Here is a 19,470-nt window from a genome sequence, read left to right as displayed (position 1 = left end):
TTGATTACAACAAAAATGCCTAAAAATGAACACTTACATTTTCATGACTGATATCAGGTTTTTGATTGAGAATAGATGGAACTTTGAACACATCAGGATAATCAAATTTATTTAACAAAATGAAATCATTCTTGGCACTTAACTCTCTAAATGCTGGCTTAAAGTATTTTTTGAGGATTTTTTCAGAATTACTTATGTCTCTTACAAGTGCTTTGCTATAATAGAGTTCCTCTAACCCACTTTCAAAATCGTTCACTATTTTATCAACTTCCTCTGTTGGGTCTGTAATTTCATCAAAATCTAGTTCATCACACAAATCCTGAAGTGTGGGTAAACGGTTTTCAATATTTAAAGGAATTGTAAAATCCTCCAGAAACAAGCAAGCACTGCTTTCAAGTTTACTAGTAACATCCAACATGGTGAATTCATTTGCCAGCATTGTAGTTGGGTTGTGTGAGCCAAATTTTTGCGTTAATAAAGATTCTTCATCAGAGGAAGAATCCGAGTTGGGAACCACCATTTCTGGAGATTCCACATTTCCATGAAACTCAATTCCATTAAAGATAAGAAAATGGGAATTCAGGTGGCATTCTTTGTTTTTGCCCAATTCAATAACATCTCCTTCCAGTTCCGAGTTTAAGTTTATTTGAAATGCCAGCTTTTGTCCTAAACGATATCAAATTGTATATCAATTGATACATCAGTTAGCGTATAGAAAATAAATGGACGCTGATCTACAATTCTATGAACAACGCACACTGTTTGGGTTAGGGTGCAGGTTAGTGTTGGGCCGCTTGACTCTAGCCATAAGACCAAAATATAAACCACATTAACATCGGAATAAGACCAAAATAGCACTAATACCTAATAGTTGAAGTACAAAAAATCAGATTAAGACCTAAACCCGTCAAAATAACACTTAAATGGCCAGAATCAGGCCTATACAACATTTTACCTCACCCCAAACCCCATCCCTCATCACTAACTGTCTAACTCTCCTAATAATTTCCACCACCCCAACTCATTTTTTAACCCCACCCATTACTCACTAATAACCCCAAACAGCTAAACAAAATCCGTTGCCAAAACAGCGGCGCCCTATTGCAGCGATATTCGAACTAGGGCGCCTATGGTTTATTTTAGGTCTTATAGTGTGTTCCCGTTCGGGTGTGTGTAGGCATTATTATTAAATTTTAAATATAATAATATTACTTCAACTTGACCCGCACCTTAACCCAAATATTGTGCGCTGATTTAATAATTGTTTCAACTCTGTGGTATATTGTAGACCAGCTCCCATATAGTTAATAATATGGTATTTATTATTTAATAATATCGGTTAACTTACCCAAACCCAAACCTAAATAATGTTCGTTGTGGAGTGGTGCGTCTAAACCAGCGCCAATAAATGTAATTTACCTTTTCGCCATGGAACTCTGTACAAGAATCGACTTTCCGTGAGCAATGGTATTTTGTTTTTCTCAATGAACTCGGGACAAACCAGCTGCAAACGAGTAAGGCGCGTTTGCTTGCGATAAATAGCATCAGACAAATAATCTTCTGCTAAGAATCTCGGCATTTTTTTTTTGAATCTCTTAACAGTCAACGATGGTGTTGAACCAATTTTACAAAAATACCGAACGACAAAAAAAATATTATAAAGTAGAAAAAATGACCACACAACGATTCAATCATATTTTATCATTTATGTGTTTTTTAAGTAAAACGTAGTGTAAATGTAAATAAACTAGATGTGTTTGACGAAAGTTGTACAAAACCTGTCAAATCAAAGCAGTTTGGGTCTTATTTACATGCAGGTCTTATACCGACTTATTGGTTAGGCTAATTTTGGCCCTAATCCGAATATAGATTTATTCTCACAGTAATCCAATTTCGGTCGTATTGCTCGTTTGCAATGAGAGGCCAGAAAGATTAAAAAATTAAGTGGCACTGTTCGACGACAAATTGAGTTGTCACATTACCAAGTTCTCAAACTATGGTTAATCGGAATAAAGTAAGAGTAAGAGCATGTAAAAGCATAATAAATGCTGTAAAATGTAAAACGTATCGGCTACATTTGTCAATACCTACAAAAAATCGACGCAAATCGACATGCGTAGCGGCGCAAAGCTGAAGGCCTGAAGTAAGTGTAGCAGTGGTCTCCAACCTTTTTTATAGGCGTCCCCAATTTAAATCAAATAAAATCAGAATTTACATTGCGACCCCATTTTGGAAACCGTTGCTACATACGTGCACCAAAATGACTTATTTTAGGAAGTAAATTATGAATTTGAATTAGGCACACGAATGAACCTAAAAATTTCAATTAAGTTTAGCACTAAATTGCATTCAGCGCGATGGTTACACTTGCATGGTATCAATCCACCAGTTTTTGAAAACGCGACTTCACTTTGCATGAGATAACCGTCATGCTTTACTTTTATGCGATTTACGATGTTTCGTTTTTACTATGCACATTGCGCTGAATTTCGTTAAACACAACCATGTGCTTAAAACGGAAACAAGTACCGTAGTTTACTCACAAAATTGAACAGTCGGGTTACAATTGCATCGAAATCAAAAAGTAAATAATTATTTGCTGAAATCTTTGTAACCTACAGTAGCAGCTCCTCAAGCTAAAAACATCTATGTTCGGTAAAGAAGAAACAAAACCTTATCTTTGCTATCCACTCATTCACGTTTATTGTGTGACGTCATTGTAAAGAAAATACAAAAATCGTACCAAAACAGTAGAAACATGGTGAGTTATGGCGCACGAATTACGTCATTTGGTATCGGATTGAATCGTCATACTTTACGTCCGAAATATCGGAGAACACTATCGTGAAAAATGTTAAGTATAGCCAATCAGACATCCCACCAGAAATTTAGGCTTACCCGTTAAGGTATCAACTGAAGTGTTAGTCAACTAACTAAACAAAATCGAGGCTACAAAACAGCATTATTATAATATTCATTGCAAATGAAAATTATGGCCTTTAAGCAAATCGTCATCGTCCAATGAATTTACGTCATTATCTGGGAAAACACAATTATTTGGCGGCAGCAGCAATAGCCATTAAACGAGAAATATACAAGTTGTAAACTAACATATACAGTTTAAAATGAGCTAGCCCACAATGATTTTAAGCCTTTAACCAGTTTGGCCCATGCTGTTTCTTGATACCCTGCCGCCACCATTTCAAATGGCAATGGAAGGAAACGTCCTCCGTATATTCCATTGTTTATTCCGGCATAAACCCTTCGGGAACAAATATTTTGCTCAGTATAAAAAGGAAAAAGTTTGTACAAAGCAAAACAAAATATAAAAAGGAAATTGTTTCATTCATTTTAGAAATGGCTATGCTACACCTGGCACCTAGGCCTATAATTAAAATTGGTAAAACATATAGATTATTGTGTTAGGTGCATTAACTAAGATGAAACCCAATTTTTCAAAAAAAAATCTGTAATTTCACTCAGGTGAATACTCGACCAAAAGGGTGGTTTTTAACCATTTTCCAAAGGAACTATAGGCTCTGGGAACTTCACGGAGTTGGTTTATTTGGTTTGGGTCGAATTCGAAACCACCGTAGACCTAATCACTCTAAACTTGAGTCCCGCTCACACGATCCGTACCTAAAAAAGCTGCACACTGTTATTAGTAAAGGTATATCAGCACAGGGTAGAATATATTCGGCGCACGCCCTTTATAGGTGATTTAGGTACATGATACGTCGTGGGTGGGGGACTCGACTGAGTCGGCTAATTGGGTGTAGATTAAACCGATTTTGCAGCCCTGACTGGCATACATTTTAAACATATTCTTTTTATGCTTGGTAATTATTATCAGATCCATCAGAAATATACAGGTATAAGACGACTTTAATGATAGGCTATTTATCCCAAAAAAATCTTTAGACTTCTTTGACGTCCTAAAAACCTTCAGTATTCTTAATAACCTTGCAGAGTGCAAGAACCTGTGATAGGCATCAGGTCATTTTACTAGATTTAAGGAAGCATAAAATACACACTACAACAATGGTTTATACAAAATTACGGTTTAACAGAAATATATAGACGTTACAAGCATACGGTAATACAAATTTGTTCCAGCTTACTACATTTAAATTATAAATACAGCAAGATACAAACTAAAATAAATTTCAAATTACAATCGATGTCATTCACCCTGAAGAAGGCGATTTAAATAGGTTTCCGAAATGTTGGTTAACAATTACAATTACCAAAGGAGCTGTTTTTAATTAAATATTTATTCTGTTTATTAAAATGCGAGATGAAATCAGATTTCTTCAGCCACCATCTCAAATGGCAGCGGAGCAAAAATTGACCCATATATCCCCTTGTTTATTTCCGGCATAACCCCTTCGGAAACCGGCCGCAAGTTGAACTTTTGCACTATAGACACCAATAAAATGAAGAACTCCATTCTTGCAAGTTGCTCGGCAAGACAATGACGTGCGCCGATGGAAAAGGGGATCACGTGTTTGGATTTCACGAACACTTCATCGCTATCCAAGTGGCGTTGTGGTTTGAAAGCTTCTGGTTCCGGAAAAACTTGCGGATTGTTGTGAACAGCCCAAATGTTTGACCTTACCTAAAGAGTTGGACGTTTTTTGGTTAAAATCTTATTTCTCTATCTTTTAACGAAGCTGATAAGCTTTTCCTTTCCTACCTGAGTTTCAGCAGGAATGTTAAATTTTCCGAGCTGCACTTTTCCGTTCGTTTTATGCGGAAGGGCCAGTGGGACAATAGTACGAAACCTGTACACTTCTTCTATAAATGCGCAGGTATAAGGCATTTCCGTTTTGTCTGAGAGGCTTGGAGTCGCAGATTGTCCTGATTGACATTAAGTCAAAGTTTTCATGGTGGATTCATTTTCCATTAAAGAAATACGTAAACTTTAAAGCAGCAGTTCCCAAACCTTTTGGCTCGCGGCACACTGAAAGTATCTTAAATATTTCGCGGCACACTTTTAACAGAACAACAATACAGCCATTCTGCATCGCCCTTAACACACGACAAAACATATGCAAATTTCTCAATATGATTAAATTGCAATGGGTAGGCCGTATTTAAATCCAAAATGCTTGCGTATATGCCTTGGTAATACAACTACTCTATCTATTTCCGAAATTACAAAAAGTTTCGCGGCACACTTAGCAATCTCTCGAGGCACACCATTGTGCCGCCACACACAGTTTGGAAATCATTGCTTTAAAGTAGTGTTTCTTAACCTTTTTAGTGCTTACCGTACCAATTGAGGTTTCATAAAAATTTATCGTACACCCTGTCAATGCAATGGTCGACAGAAGTAAATTAAATGGTACAATACAAATTAAACGCAGTAAACATTATAACTTTTTGAATGCATGCATTAAAAACAGCCTTGTACGTTCAACAATATTTACAACAGACAAACAATCAGTCGGTTTACTAATGGCTTTTTTGTTCTTGCTTGTTGTATATTACGCATTCTTCCCAAATAAGCTTAAAGAGCGCATGGTTTCACACTGCATGTCTTACCCCCTGCTTTGGTGCTGTGCTTCGTACCACCAAGGGGTACACGTACCCCTGGTTAATAAACCCTGCTTTAAAGGGTCGCACATCGTATTTAAAAAAATGCTAAAATGCATCACGTTTGCTTTATCTCAAAACTAAGTAGCGTTTAAATGAAATAGTAAATTCTTAAGCTCACGTTAAAAAAATAAACATATAACGGTTTTAAGAGCTATTGTCGAAATATTCCAGGCATATCGTTCTTTAAATGTTCCCCAGATTGAAATGCTATCAATAAGAAAGAATGCTTTTAAGGTTCTACTGTTATTCATGCTTTAATTGGGAGTGTAAGTGAGGCTTATGATGTTGTCAAGTGTTATTAATGGTATCAATGGCTGGATAAACCTCGCGCAAGTGGTGTTTACAGAAACATTTGATACATATTCCAAGTATATGTAAAAAGTTACAAAACAGCCGGAAATATGGACATTAATGCTAAACCTATTTTCCAGTTGATTTCTTCGCGTAGCCTTCTCTGTGCATCCGGATAATTGAGCAAAATAACGATTGCCCATCGCAATGTGCTGGTTAATGTCTCAGTTCCACCAAACAGCAAGTCCCGCAAAGAATATTCAAGCTGCTCCTCCTATTTAAACAAACATGTTGGCAAGTGTTAACATGTGTATTACTTTGGTTGCCGTAATACACAAAAAAAATGCAAAGTAGCAAAAATTGCATAACTTTCATCAGCTTAACCTAAGACAACCGATAAGTATCCCACTTTGTAGGATATGTGAAAGTGTTTCCTTTAAAACTTTTCTGTGTGACAACAGGTGTTTTAATGCAATAAGTTGTAATCATTGCATAAACGAAGCAGAGATAATTAATTCTAAAAATGAGCTTTATTTCACGAACGGAAAATAAACTTCTTATGGCTGCAAAGATGCTTACTGTAAAGCTGCTGTCCATTCCTTTAATTATTTCCAACAGAAATGCGTCGACAAAATCTCTTGGATTTTCAGGATCTAGTGTTGATTTGTGTTCTTCCACGATGTTAAGCAATATTTCTATGACAAGTGCACACTTTAAATTATCCCAATGTTTGGGAATGCGGAAACAATAACCTATAAATGAGTGGCATACCCTGCATTGAATTTAGGCCATGTCTCCTCTTTTCCATTTGGGCTGAAAAAGGTGGAATGTGCTTCAAAAACGGTGCCATTCCCATTAATAGATGGCTGAAGTGCGTTTCAGGATCAGACACGCTGTGATAAAAACAGGATTTTGCGGGTTTAGATTTCCTTTCCCAACATTTAGACACATATTTCCGATCATATTTTTAACGATAAAACGAGCCTAGGCATGTCGCTGTTTTCAAGAAATAGTCCGAACAGCCGTTAAATTAAATATAGACAGAATGTTCGTTGCTATGTAACAATGCTCTGTGTTGTTTGTTTTCTGTGTAACTACATTCGGGTTTATTTTTGGCATAGTTTTTTTTATAAGATGACCAGCAAACCACACAACAAATATATAATAATGTGCAGCGACCAATTTGGGTAAGTAGATTTCCATTGGCAAAGACTCAATTTCAACAAAAACGAAACAAATAGCTTATAGTCGTTAATCTACATCTTAATCGAGAGATTAAAATATTTAAATAAATCCCCATAATTTACTTGCAAATAAATTAACAAATCCCAGTATAATTTACTTGCAAATAAATTAACAAATCCCAGTATAATTTACTTGCAAATAAATGTCTATCGTAAACTTATTTCAGTTCTCACCCTTCAAATCTCTCTGATATCAAACTGAACAACTTACATTCGTGATAACAGACGAAACATTTTTACCACTCGTTGGTCATTATAGTCGAAGCGTTTACCAACTGTGACCCTGCCGATGCAGTTGGCTACAGTATTGTTCAAAATATTCTGTAAAACACAGCATTTCTCTATTTTCATATTGAAAAACAATTTTTACTAGCTACCAGACAACAAACAAATTGGCGTATATGAAACTTACGAAGTAAAGTTGTAATCATTACCTGTATGTCAAACGGCTTCCCATTGAAATCTCGGATTGCATTACAAAGATACGAAGCCTCTTCAATTACTAACTCTTCGTTGCTTTTCTTGCCCAATCCAAGGCTGAGTTTAGGTAATCATTTATTAGAGTGTTTTATAAGCTGAACTTTTACAAAGCTTAATAGCTATATTCAGCCAAAAGCTTAAGTAGGGTTCGGATTAAAATACAAGGCTGTCGACTAGCCCTGTTTTATACATCAATTTAAACTAGTAAAACATTTTAGTAATTTTTGTTACCGTTGCATGTAGGCCAGACCTGGGCAACATAGGGCCCGCGGGCCGGATACAGCCCGCCAAGGAATTTAATCTGGCCCGTGGTTTATTTTTCTTCAAATACATAGGCTAAACCAGTGGTTCTCAAACTTTTTTCAAAAAAGTACGAAACGGTCCCCCAGCAATTTTTTACACGTTGTTTTTAATGGTATCAATGGGACGGGTGCACTTGCTTCTTTGCTTTATGCTCGGCTATGTTACCCTTCAACGAATCACTTTATTTTAGTAAAGCAATCACGAACAGTTTTAAAACCGTGACCGACTGACCGTACAGCCCACGGTGTCAGCGCAGCAAACTGTAAAAACGTAATTCTCATTAGCAGAACTCAACACTATGACGTCACAATAGACTATTCAACTTAAAGCGTGCAATAAAGTGAATGAACAACTAATAAGCTTGGTTTGGAAAAGTAAGTTGCCTGAAAATTTTATTGCACAAAAAATGTTGTTTTTTAGAAGCGTCGTGTTGATTTTTTGTTAGGTGCTTCGCGGTCCCAGAAAATTGTCTCGCGGACCCCAAAAGGACAGTGGAGCCCAGTTTAAGAACCACTGGTAAACGAAAATAATGGCGAATTTATACATGTTTGTTTCGTAAACATTTTTTTCAGGGACGGATCTAACCATGCCCCGTCAAATTCTATTTTTAGCTTGTTTTATAGACTAAAAAGGAAATTGTTTACGCGTTTCACGCGAATCTCTTTGTTTTTCTCGTATGTTCCACTGATTTTAACGAAAATATCCAACGTTTTCTACTCTGAAACATACTGATTGAAATTTTTTCTACCTAGTTTATTTAATGGCATATTGTAAGTTTCCTCCCGATTTAAACCGTCTTTGTAATTTGGCTGATGTACTGCAAGTAACACATCGGTAACTTAAAGCCTCAGGAGCAAAAAAAAAACTTTGCGCAAAATGTTTACGTCTAATCTTAACTTTGGGTCAACGCACCCCACAACGTGATAAACGCCAATACATCAAACAAAGTTCATTTATTATCTGTGCTTAAATCGAGACGCTCCCCCTCAATCTAAATTAAAGTTTGCATTGTAAAACAAATATAGTCGCAAGTTTTTTCGCGCTTCTCGCGACGTTTTGTCGCCTTCTTTAAATTCGACGTAAACGCACATTTCGCACAACTCCAAACGTACTGTAATAACAAGTTCTTTAGTTTATTCGTTTAATTTTAAAATCATCAGAGTATGACGTCATATTGTGTGTATTTGAGATCCTATTTTGACCTGGCCCTTCAAAACATTTTAAGTTTCTCATCAAACCCGCGTGAAAGAATAATTGCCCACCCCTGATGTAGGCTTACCCACGAATTGCATGGAATGCAAATTTTTGCTGTGTTTTCCACTTTTTTCCGTAATCCAAAAAGGCTAGACCATAGTTTGTCCCGCAGAAAGCATCGTGTAAAGGATGGTTTATTCGACCAGACACCAATTCTTTATTCTTTACAAAAGCCTGAAAGAACAAAATTTTAACAGCAAATGTTACGGTTTAGCCTTGAAATTTTGTTGGTAGAGCCTGAACTTGTTTGGTTGAAGTTTTTAAATAACTAACCGATATAATCAAAACATAAATCACCAAGAAAATCGAATATAATAACTACTGCTTTTGGTGGTTTGCCAACACTGTAAATAACAGACAATAATGTTCAATGGTTTACAATCGAAAATTTATGATCAAAACAAAGTATGTTATTGTTCAGTTTCTAAACAAGCCAATATAAACTTTACCTTATATATACTTTCGTGATCGTTAAGGATAATCATGTCTTTCATTCCGATACGAACTGACATTACAGCTCCATACTTTTTACTCCACTTCATAAATACCCTTTCCGGAGTTTTCCCGAGTAAGTGAAGCACCCCTATCAGGGGAAATCCAATTGGACCAGGGGGGTAATTGTTCGGCCTTCGGTGAGCAATGAAATAGAGCAGAATCAGCAAAATGCCAAGCGATAGCGAAATCACACACGGTTGACTCAAAAATATGGAAATTACCTCCATTTCACCTCTTTTTTTATCAAAGCTAACTACTAAATTATGAAAGAATGTAAAACAAGAATATTTATCACTTTGTTTTTCAATCTGTCAATGGCTAGCCGAAACACCTCAAGCTGTATTGTCTTGTGGAATTTAAGGTAAAATCATCAAATGTAGAAAAAATGTATTGTCATTTAATATAGGTAAAATAGTCAAATGTAGAAAAAATGTGTTGTCGTTATACTTTATATCCACTTAACGAAAAAAATTAACTGCAAAATCTAACTTGCAAAACGAGGAGCCTAATCTACTCTCCAACATTAAAAAGCATTTAAAGTAGATGAAAGACATAAATATTTGCGCTATTAATGCCTAAGCTCCTTTTTTCAGCATGGTGTCATAAGGCAATGCACATGCAGTTCATGGTAATAACCTATTCTTAAAACTGGGCTGCGGAGTCTGTTAAAACAGCTCGAGCCATACTCAGGCCGAAATAAATGTTGGCAAATTTGCTAATTACACCGAGTCTTTGAGTCCGGCTCCAATTATATAGCCTGTATTCTGCCCATTAACATAACCAAAATAGTGTGTCTAAATAGGAAGTTACTCACAGGGTTGTCGTACAACTCACCAACATACAATTCTGTCATAAAAATCACTACCTGCTTTGGCAAATATTTTGCGGCATGTCAAGGTTTTCTTTTTAATCAATTCAAGTAAAATAGCAAGCAGTTTTTTCACATGGATGTTTCATCCTTAAAAAATAAGCGTTTTTTATACTTGGCAAAAGTATACGTGGAAAAAAATTGTTGTCAATAAAGTCTGTGGTGATTTTATAAAAATATCAAGCAAGTCAAACAAGAATTTTTCCCGTAAATTTTATTTATAGCAGTTTATCCCTGTTTGCGTACACGTCGTATGCGTACAAGTGACTTTGTTTAATTTTTTCTGTATGCTGTTTCGCCCTTCCTTGGCATTTTGACAATTGTGCTATATATTATTTATTGCTCATCTTGTGCGCCAAATTTACGCTCAATCACAAAAACAAAAATATATGACATTTAAATCTAATACTTGCAATATTATACATTTTGTATGATTGCGACTAGAGTTTTATTTTTTCGGTAAACAATGTGAGAATCAAGGCTTTAATGTCAATGATACCAGTCAATATTAAAACCACACCAACGGCAGTGTTATACTAATTTCTATACTTTTTTATTGCTGACATCAACTAACTTTTCGGCAGGGACAATTTTCAAGTCTGTTTGATAATCTAAACGACGTTCTTGTCCAACCCCTAAAACAGGATTGTCGAACTCAAGGCGTTCGATCAAGTACTTGTAAAATGCCAAAAGCTTGTATTAATTTTAATATTTAAACCTACAATTAAAATATGGTTTGAACGGCCGCATAAATATTTAAGAAATTACCCAAATAGTAATCGTAACCACAAACAAGTATTACAAACAATGTGCTTTCAAAAACCTATCGACATATATACTCTAAAAAGGAGAAACAACTGCAATATTACTTGCAAGATTTGTTGTTTGCTGGAACTGCAACAACCAGCACACTACGATGGGCTATCATTATCTTGCTTAATTACCTGGATGCACAGCAAAGGCTACACGAAGAAATCAAGTTTAAATTAGATTGGGTTTAGCATTCGTATTTGTCATTTTTTCTTGGCACATTTCGCTTTTTCCTTATATATTTTTGGAGGCTTGCTTCCATGCAAGCTCAAACCAGTCATTTCCATAAAGTTAAATTTCCATGCAATAATGCAATAATAAAGGTTATATTTCTCCATTGACACCCACTTAGGAAACATTTCAAACCGGCCACTGCTTTATTAGAAGAAAGCTTTATTGATCGAAGCAATTAAAAACCAATCCGACTCTATTAACACTAGCGAAGCTTTCGTGATTGTCATATTAGGCCTATAAATAAAGCAGTTCTTGCTTTAGAGTTTTAAAGAAACCTTTCAAAATTCAAAAAGCTAATATATTTTTTAACCTAACCTATGAAATACAATTCACCATGAAAATGTTGCTACATTGTCAATTAGGAGACATTTCTATTGCAAGCTATTCGGAAAGATTGAAAATGCATTACACCTGGGCATTTGTTGAGGAGCTGTACAGATTTCGTAAGCTCGTCCCACTGGCCCTTCCGCATAAACCGGTCGGAAAATTAAAGATCGGAGCATTTTACATTCCTGCTGAAAGTCAGGTAGGACAGTACGAGCAAGTCAGCTTTATTGATGTGCAATATACTTCGAAGCAAAAACTACTATCCGTTAAGGTCCTGCCGAACATTTGGGCTGTCCACTACAATAATCCGCAAGTTTTTCCGGAACCAAAAGCTTTTAAACCAGAACGCCACTTGGTCAGCGATTGAAATTTCGTCAAATCCAAGCACGTGATTGCCTTCTCCATCGGTGCACGTCATTGTTTTGGCGAACAACTTGCAAGAATGGAGATCTTCATATTATTGGTGTCTATGATGAAACAGTTTAAGTTTCGACCAGTTTCCGAAGGAAATTGGCCTGAGATTAGCAAGGGAATATACGGAGGGTTTTTTTACACCATTTCTATTTGAAATAATTGCTGATACATACTGAGTAACCGCCCTGTTAAAAACATTTAAAGGAGAGGACACACATGACATTGTACTAGTCGCATTTACTTTAGTCATAGTTTATCAGTTTCAATATCCAGCGTAAAATATGTTTTCCTTTTGTAGTTAATTTGAAATATTTTTTCCTTATGATACTTCATAGTGTTTTATACTTTATTAATAAACTAATACATTTTATTAGTAAGGCACCTTATTTTTGGATAAATTTTGTATATTTGGTAATAGTTATTTTTGAATAAATTTTGTGTGTTTGTTAATAGCATCATAACGTGAGCTGTATCAAGCTAGCCAGGACTAGAATCGCACACACATTTCATTTAAGAAGGTTTTACTTAAGGCCGAAGAATTTCATAAAGCGTACAAACATGAAAAGTTGGCGAAATTTTTCGGCTGGATATTATAAGTAACTGTCGAACTCTTTTTTCTGCTCTCCCTTACAAGCTCTCATCGTGGAACGGTAGATGTTTATGCCGATGGAATGGTTTAAAACTTACAGAGAAGGATTTAATTTCATAAGAATAAAGTGCCGCCAATCTTTCATTTAACTTGCTAAAATTTGCTGCGAGAAATGATAAGGCATTTCATTTTTTCTACTTTCCAACGGCAAAGAAAACAAAACGTGTGTTTTATCCCTCTATCTAAACAGTATTCATATTATACAAGATTCGGTTAAGCGACATTGGTGCCCTTTTTTCTTTGCCAATTGAAACGACATTGATACGAAATAGAAAAAAACGAAATCATGGTCGCCAGTTAAGGGATGTTAGTTTTGATTTATCAGTAAACGACAAAGGACAGTACTTTTGACTTATGAATCTCAACCCTTGAGTTGTATTTGGTAGCCATTGTCAGATTGAGTAAAGAAGCGACAAAAGTTTTTTTTGATATTATTTTAAAATTTAAAACCCAGCTTCCGCGAAAGAGGTAAAATGGATTCAATGTTTGATTTTATAACTTATCCAAACGTGATGTCTTTGTTGCTTGGCCTATTGACATTTCTGCTCTATTTCCTCGCTTACCGAAGGCCAAAGAATTACCCCCCTGGTCCAATTGGATTGCCCCTGATAGGGGTGCTTCACTTAGCCTACTCGGGAAAACTCCGGAAAGGGCATAAGTCTTGTTTGTACGTATTTTCTCTGCATTGTTACTTATGCTGTATATGCGTAATAGCTAAATAAAATTCACTTAATAAATTCATTAGAAGCAAAATTCGAATAGATTGGACGTTATGTCCTGTTTTGGGCGTTGAAAATATCGTAGGCCAAGTAACATGCGATTTTCAATGTTACCGCTGCCCAATACCATATTTCGACAGAGTCTGTATGTTTAATAGTTTTAAAATTGCACTTTAATATATAAGATCAAAAAATACCTTTTAAAGCATTTTGGACGCCAATACACAAGCTTTTACGGCTTCTATATAGGTTATAACTTTTTAATTAACACTTTAGTCCCGATAATTCATATATAGGTTCCCAGCAATCCTGTTCGCTAATATCCAAGCATCTATAGCAGTGCTTCGTAACCAATGGGTCGACTTTGACTTGGCAGGGCTAGCTTAGTGCAGTAAATCAAATTATTGAAATTTGCTCTGAGCAAGATTTCCCCAAGTTTGAGAAAATTCCGGAAGCCATACGAAGATGTGTCTCGTATTAATTAAAGTCGAACTTATTTGTGCTAGTGGCTTATGTTTTTCTTGCTTACAAAATCGTTTAACAAAAGACGATCGGGTCGCCAAACCTTTGCCGTTATACTTACGCTTAGTGTTTTCGCTGTTATAAGGCTTAGTATTTAAGTGGTTCATACTTATGATCTATAGGGCCTATGCCAGTGTTTCTCGGCCTTCTATGGCTATAGCGGCACACCCATGAATAATAAATAGATTGTGACACCCCTACAAGATTTTTCCGTAGGTAATTAACTAAAATAACAAACCATAAACGGAACTAAAACAACACACATAAACTTTACTCAACGTATGGAGTTATAGTTGGATTTATCTTACACAAAAATGTGTTGGAGTTGGGCAAAACTTAGATTTTTAAAGATTCTCAAATATATCTCGGCACCCTTGAGCATTAGAAATGGCACCGCAGGGTTCCGCGGCATCCCGTTTGAGAAACACTGGTTTAACCTCTGCGACTGTGCGTTCATCTATAGTTTCGAAATCGCGTTTGTTGTTTGCGCTATTCCAGTCCAACGCCCGAGGGTCAGCTAAGTGTGAAAGCGAAGGTCGCGCGATTAGTAACTTTGTAATTTACACACCCGAAACTTTCGTCGAACCGGTTGTTTCGAAACCTGGCCATCGTCAGCTCGAAACTCCGATATATTTGGAAAACTTTCTGTGGTCGAAAGTTAAACGAACGATTATTTGACGTTAAGTGAAAATAGCCTCGCATCACTTCGTTGCAATCCTTTCAAGTTACAATCTTTTCCAAAGTTACTTTCGTATTTGTCATCTCGAATCTACCACCAGATCTAACAAGAAATGAAAACTGTTACAACTTATTGATAACTTAATTTTTTTAAGATTTTCAAAGTTATTTATTTTTCTATTTTTTTAAATTATTTTTTTATGCTCACATACTCAGTGAAACTTTTCCACTGAACCTACCATGCCTATAGGACCAATTAATTCAACTTGTTCGTCGGATAAACCTTCGTAACTTGGACCAATCAATCCGTTTCTAAAGTAGATGCACCCTATATATGACATTAGGGTTCATGCCATAATAATGACTCAAAAGTAATACCCAACGAACGAAGCTACTCATATTAAATCATTTAGCTTCCAGTGATTCCTATTTTGATTTCGCTTCGAATACAGACAACGCAGCAGTTTCGCTATGTCGTAAGTATACTTTGGCTATATCGTGGATAAAAATTGTTTTGTCGATCTGGGAAAGTCCGAAACCGTTTGCTATAAAGGCGCTGGCCAGTTGAATGTTTTCTTTACAAACGTCGGCGACTTCAAGAAGTGTTTCAAAAAGTCAAAATCTTGAAGCTCTACAGCACCTTTACCATTCATCTTTGAAGCGACCAACAGCATGACAAGCCTAACTTACTTCGTTGCGATTGCCGCGGCACTTGTGGTTCTTCTCGTCGAACAAGGCGCAAGCTCTCCCAGCGGTAAGTCAAGTTTTTTGAGTGTTTTTGACTTTTTAATGGTCAAAGCTTTTGAAAAAAAAACTTTTTTTAAATGGTAGAGCAGCAAACGTAAACAGTCTATCGCCATACTCGCATAACCTTCTTTAAGAAACCTGAAACATTTGTTTAAACATTGTGTATATTGTTTGACCAGATATGTTGATCACAGATTATACACAATGTGTGTATATATGTTTGAGATGCGGAAAATATGGTGTACCTCTTTAACAGAGCTATGTCGTTTCTCGACCGATTGCAACTGAGCCTGCGTAACTCATATAAGGTCGGTATAGAGAGACGGTCGCGGTAGACCGTGAGTTCGAACCTAACCACAGGCTAATTCATGTTCGCACTATATTCCTAACTAAGTCGGCTGATTCCGGTAGGCTTTTCCGAAGCCATCGGGTGTACTTATTTGAAAGGGTCAGGGCAGAAAACAATGTACCTGAGGCGACTAAAAGGCCTTTATTGGCAATGTGTGCCTAAACATATGTAAAATAGGTGTTTTTTCGTTTGAGTTGAAAAATAGGCGTTTTTATAGGTAAAAGATAGACGTTAATAAGTTAAGTTGGCGTTTTGTTTACTTTACGAAATAGTTTGGTTGTTCAATGTTCTACAAAACCCAAGGCGAGGCAACGTTTACAGAATAACCGAAAGAAAGCATCTGGTGAGCTTTTGTGCAGAGTTAGAATTTTTGCAGTGACAGTCCACGTTTATTTCGCAGTGTTTGTAAACAAGCGAGACGCCTCCAAGTTTCTGGTGCGAAAGAAACGAGCCACGATTGAGTCGGAATGCTACGAGGAGGTCTGTTCATGGGAAGAGGTTAAAGAGTGTGAAGGAGATACCCAACAAGCAGTAAGACATACAAATAAAACTTCTCATAAAAAAAAACAAAAAAACAAAAAAACACTACAACACTTTTTTTTAACTTTTAATAAACAATGGAGTTTTTTATATAAACTATTGCTACCATAGGCTAATTACAAACCGCTCATCTCGTGATTCAAATTTCTGGCAACCTATTCAAGTTGCCTTCTTTAAGATTAATTACATCGAACGCTCGTCATTTACCCTGAAGAAGGTGAGAAAAAATATGGTACAAGCAGAACTCCAAACTATTTAAAAAAAAATCCTAATTTATCTTAATCTTACTTCCAAACTCGAAAACGTACTTCCAAACTCAAATATTTTCAAACTAATCACGACTTGTTTATTTACAGAGGCTCACTTTTCTGCGCGCAAAACACGGTAAGTGAACATTAGTTATGTTTGAAAGCGCTTGATCCAGTATTTAACTTTCTTCTGTCGTCGAATTTGTGCAATTAATGGTAACAGCTGAAGTAATGTTCTAGGCTACGTTATACCTTATCGGGCTACACTAAACATATTTTTAACGGCGATGATTATTGGTTCTATGCAAAATATTCCGAGGTTAATGCTACCAAGTAGTTCAAACTGACATATAATCACTAATACAAGCGTAAAAAATGGATCCGGTCAAATAACCTATAGCCACCGCCTGATGCTGCTTACCTGGCTAAGAAAAATTTAATCTAATACTATAACACCAACCAAACCCAAACGTTAACCCCAATCTTAACCCAAATCTAGAATCTCTTATCAAGCGTAAAACAGCGATCCGGTCAAATAGCCACTTCAAAACATTATTATTTAGCGATGTAGGCTATGCGTGGTCTGAGTATTAGATACACCAACCTGACGACGACTATATAGAGTAACGTTTTGTGCAGGCAGGAAAGATCTTTACTGCGTTCTTCCTCCGAGAACTCTATACGACGATTCGTCAGCAGTCCATACCACACCAGCAAACGCCGAAAACTCTTGTAAGTTGTCTTGTTCTGCTAAAATAAATCTGTTCGGTAGGTACGTGAGAATTATTGAGGTTTTGGTCGGAGAAGTTATAACTGAGTGACAACGCGGCCAAAATACCGCTTATAAGCCCTAATTATCTTTCTCAAGATTGAAATTTCTTAATGTTTGAAGCATCTAAAAAAAAAATAGTATACTTTTCCGAATCCCAAGTGCAAATATATACAGAAAACAAATCACAAAATCTTATAAGTTTGATAAAATTTTCTGCCTCAGTAGTAAAGTTCTTATCATACACCAGTGTAATGTTTGGTATACTTCTGCCTTTGAAACCTCTCACTATGTTCCATATTTCACCAGGGTCCACTTTTAAATTTTCCTATTTATCAATAACCTATTTATCTTTTTACTTGATAAGCAATCAAATATTTCCGCGATCCGACATTAATTTTCATTCGCCACCGTTTTCAAACATACAGCCTTTTCTATACATACAAGCAAAACGACGTCGGTAACATGTTTGCAATATGCAGTCAAATAACATGACTTATATTGGACTATAGTTGAGGAGGGATGTGCCAACCTGGACTGTGGCATCTATGGCACCTGTCAGTGGCAAGAGGACAACGGGTCATATACTTGCGCTTGCCAAGAAGGCTGGCAGGGTGACAACTGTGACAAGCAAGGTGAGCGATTGGCATACTCGAAAGAAATTAAGTTAGTTTTCGATATTTCGTGCAGCTAAACCTATAGGGAATGTGCTTTTAATACTTTAAGATAGTGGTTTTGAATGTCAGACCGGTTTGTAAAGTAGTTTTGTGGGCTGTAAATTTTACACGAAAAACTTAAAATAGTACAATTGGATATAGCATGGGTCTTCATCAATAAAAAAATGCAATAGTGTCGGTCACGTTTTTTAAGCTTTTTTTAATTTTGAGAACAAAACCTCACGACACAAATGAATAGGCAATAAAAGCTTAACTTCGTTTAAGCTTAACCTTCCAACTTTATTTTTACAGTCGAATAAACATCATTTTCGACAACGGAGCCATAAATCAACCAAAGCAGGTAAAAGTTGAACTCCTTCTTATACAGCAACGACAATTTGTATCAAAGTGATTAAACTAAGCTTAAAATAAGTATGTTAAAAAATGTCATATTTAACCCTATTGTACATTTCAGGGCCTGCTCGAACGGAAAAGCTTTGTTTCGTTGTGTACTTGAATATTCAAAGCTTCAACAAATATAATTACAAATCACACAAAATATGCTGACGTTTCTTATGAGAAATTAGGAACCACTTTAGCTATATAGGCAGCCTAAAGATTTGAATAGCTGTGAGAAGTTGTAAGATTTTTTGTATTTAACCACTTATTAGAGCACTGAATTTTTGGAATCGTTCATAATATTAGGAAGTTTGGCTAACTGAAGTAAATAAATCACATTACCTTGCTAAAGTCATCAAGAGGCATGACAAGCACACAAAAATCGCAATACCCTCGCTAAAGGCTAAGCGGGATTTAAGATGTCAAATTGTACATTAGGTTTTTCAAAATGCTTAAATAAATAAGGAAAACTTTATAACCGAAAAGAAAGCTTAAAATTAAATGTTCGCTCGACTCAGACTCGATTTACGTTATATGTTGACTTTGAAATAAAGGTCCAACTGCATGGGTTAAATAATAAAGTAATGAAATCTCGATCATAGGGCATGAAAAAAAGCAATAAACTCCAATTATAGGGTTGTGAATTTTACATGGATGACGTTTGGAAACAGATCGAGCAAACCTATATAGTTCGCCAATATAAAATTTACTAGTTAACTATATTACCTTATGACCTGCTTGTTAATTCTATTATCACATTAAAAACATCCAGTACTGTAAAGGGAATGCAAGGATAAATTTACGGTTACTTCCTGCTTCGATTTAAAGAAATATAGTTTGTCTCTGTTTGGCGCAAACAATTTTAGGTTTGCT

General features: G+C 36.0%; 2 protein-coding genes across 2 annotated transcripts; one reads left to right on the top strand and one right to left on the bottom strand.

Moving 5' to 3' along the window:
• Window positions 1–4,303: 4,303 nt before the first annotated feature.
• LOC146163445 (cytochrome P450 2U1-like) lies at window positions 4,304–7,390 on the bottom strand. The gene is made up of 6 exons (XM_083380502.1): window positions 7,377–7,390; window positions 6,664–6,785; window positions 6,472–6,587; window positions 6,022–6,166; window positions 4,697–4,860; window positions 4,304–4,618 (listed from the first exon to the last, which is right to left on the bottom strand). Exons 1-6 carry the CDS (start codon window positions 7,388–7,390, stop codon window positions 4,304–4,306), a joined length of 876 nt encoding a protein of 291 aa, XP_083236628.1.
• Window positions 7,391–15,549: 8,159 nt separating this feature from the next.
• LOC146163444 (vitamin K-dependent protein C-like) lies at window positions 15,550–18,518 on the top strand. The gene is made up of 6 exons (XM_083380501.1): window positions 15,550–15,643; window positions 16,386–16,516; window positions 16,882–16,909; window positions 17,413–17,505; window positions 18,055–18,177; window positions 18,511–18,518. Exons 1-6 carry the CDS (start codon window positions 15,562–15,564, stop codon window positions 18,516–18,518), a joined length of 465 nt encoding a protein of 154 aa, XP_083236627.1. The 5' UTR covers window positions 15,550–15,561.
• Window positions 18,519–19,470: the final 952 nt, after the last annotated feature.

Source organism: Ascidiella aspersa, chromosome 2 (assembly GCF_963924565.1).
Source record: "Ascidiella aspersa chromosome 2, kaAscAspe10.2, whole genome shotgun sequence".
NCBI lineage: Eukaryota > Metazoa > Chordata > Ascidiacea > Phlebobranchia > Ascidiidae > Ascidiella > Ascidiella aspersa.
This window is presented reverse-complemented; position numbering and strand designations above follow the sequence as displayed.

Coding starts and splice junctions, on each gene's coding strand:
- LOC146163445 (XM_083380502.1), bottom strand. Junction 6,588..6,663: donor TGGCCTAAATTCAATGCAGG/GTATGCCACTCA, acceptor CACTTGTCATAG/AAATATTGCTTAACATCGTG. Junction 4,861..6,021: donor AGAAATCAACTGGAAAATAG/GTTTAGCATTAA, acceptor AATGTCAATCAG/GACAATCTGCGACTCCAAGC.
- LOC146163444 (XM_083380501.1), top strand. CDS start 15,562: ATGACAAGCCTAACTTACTTCGTTGCGATTGCCGCGGCACTTGTGGTT. Junction 15,644..16,385: donor AGGCGCAAGCTCTCCCAGCG/GTAAGTCAAGTT, acceptor TTTATTTCGCAG/TGTTTGTAAACAAGCGAGAC. Junction 17,506..18,054: donor AGCAAACGCCGAAAACTCTT/GTAAGTTGTCTT, acceptor ATTGGACTATAG/TTGAGGAGGGATGTGCCAAC.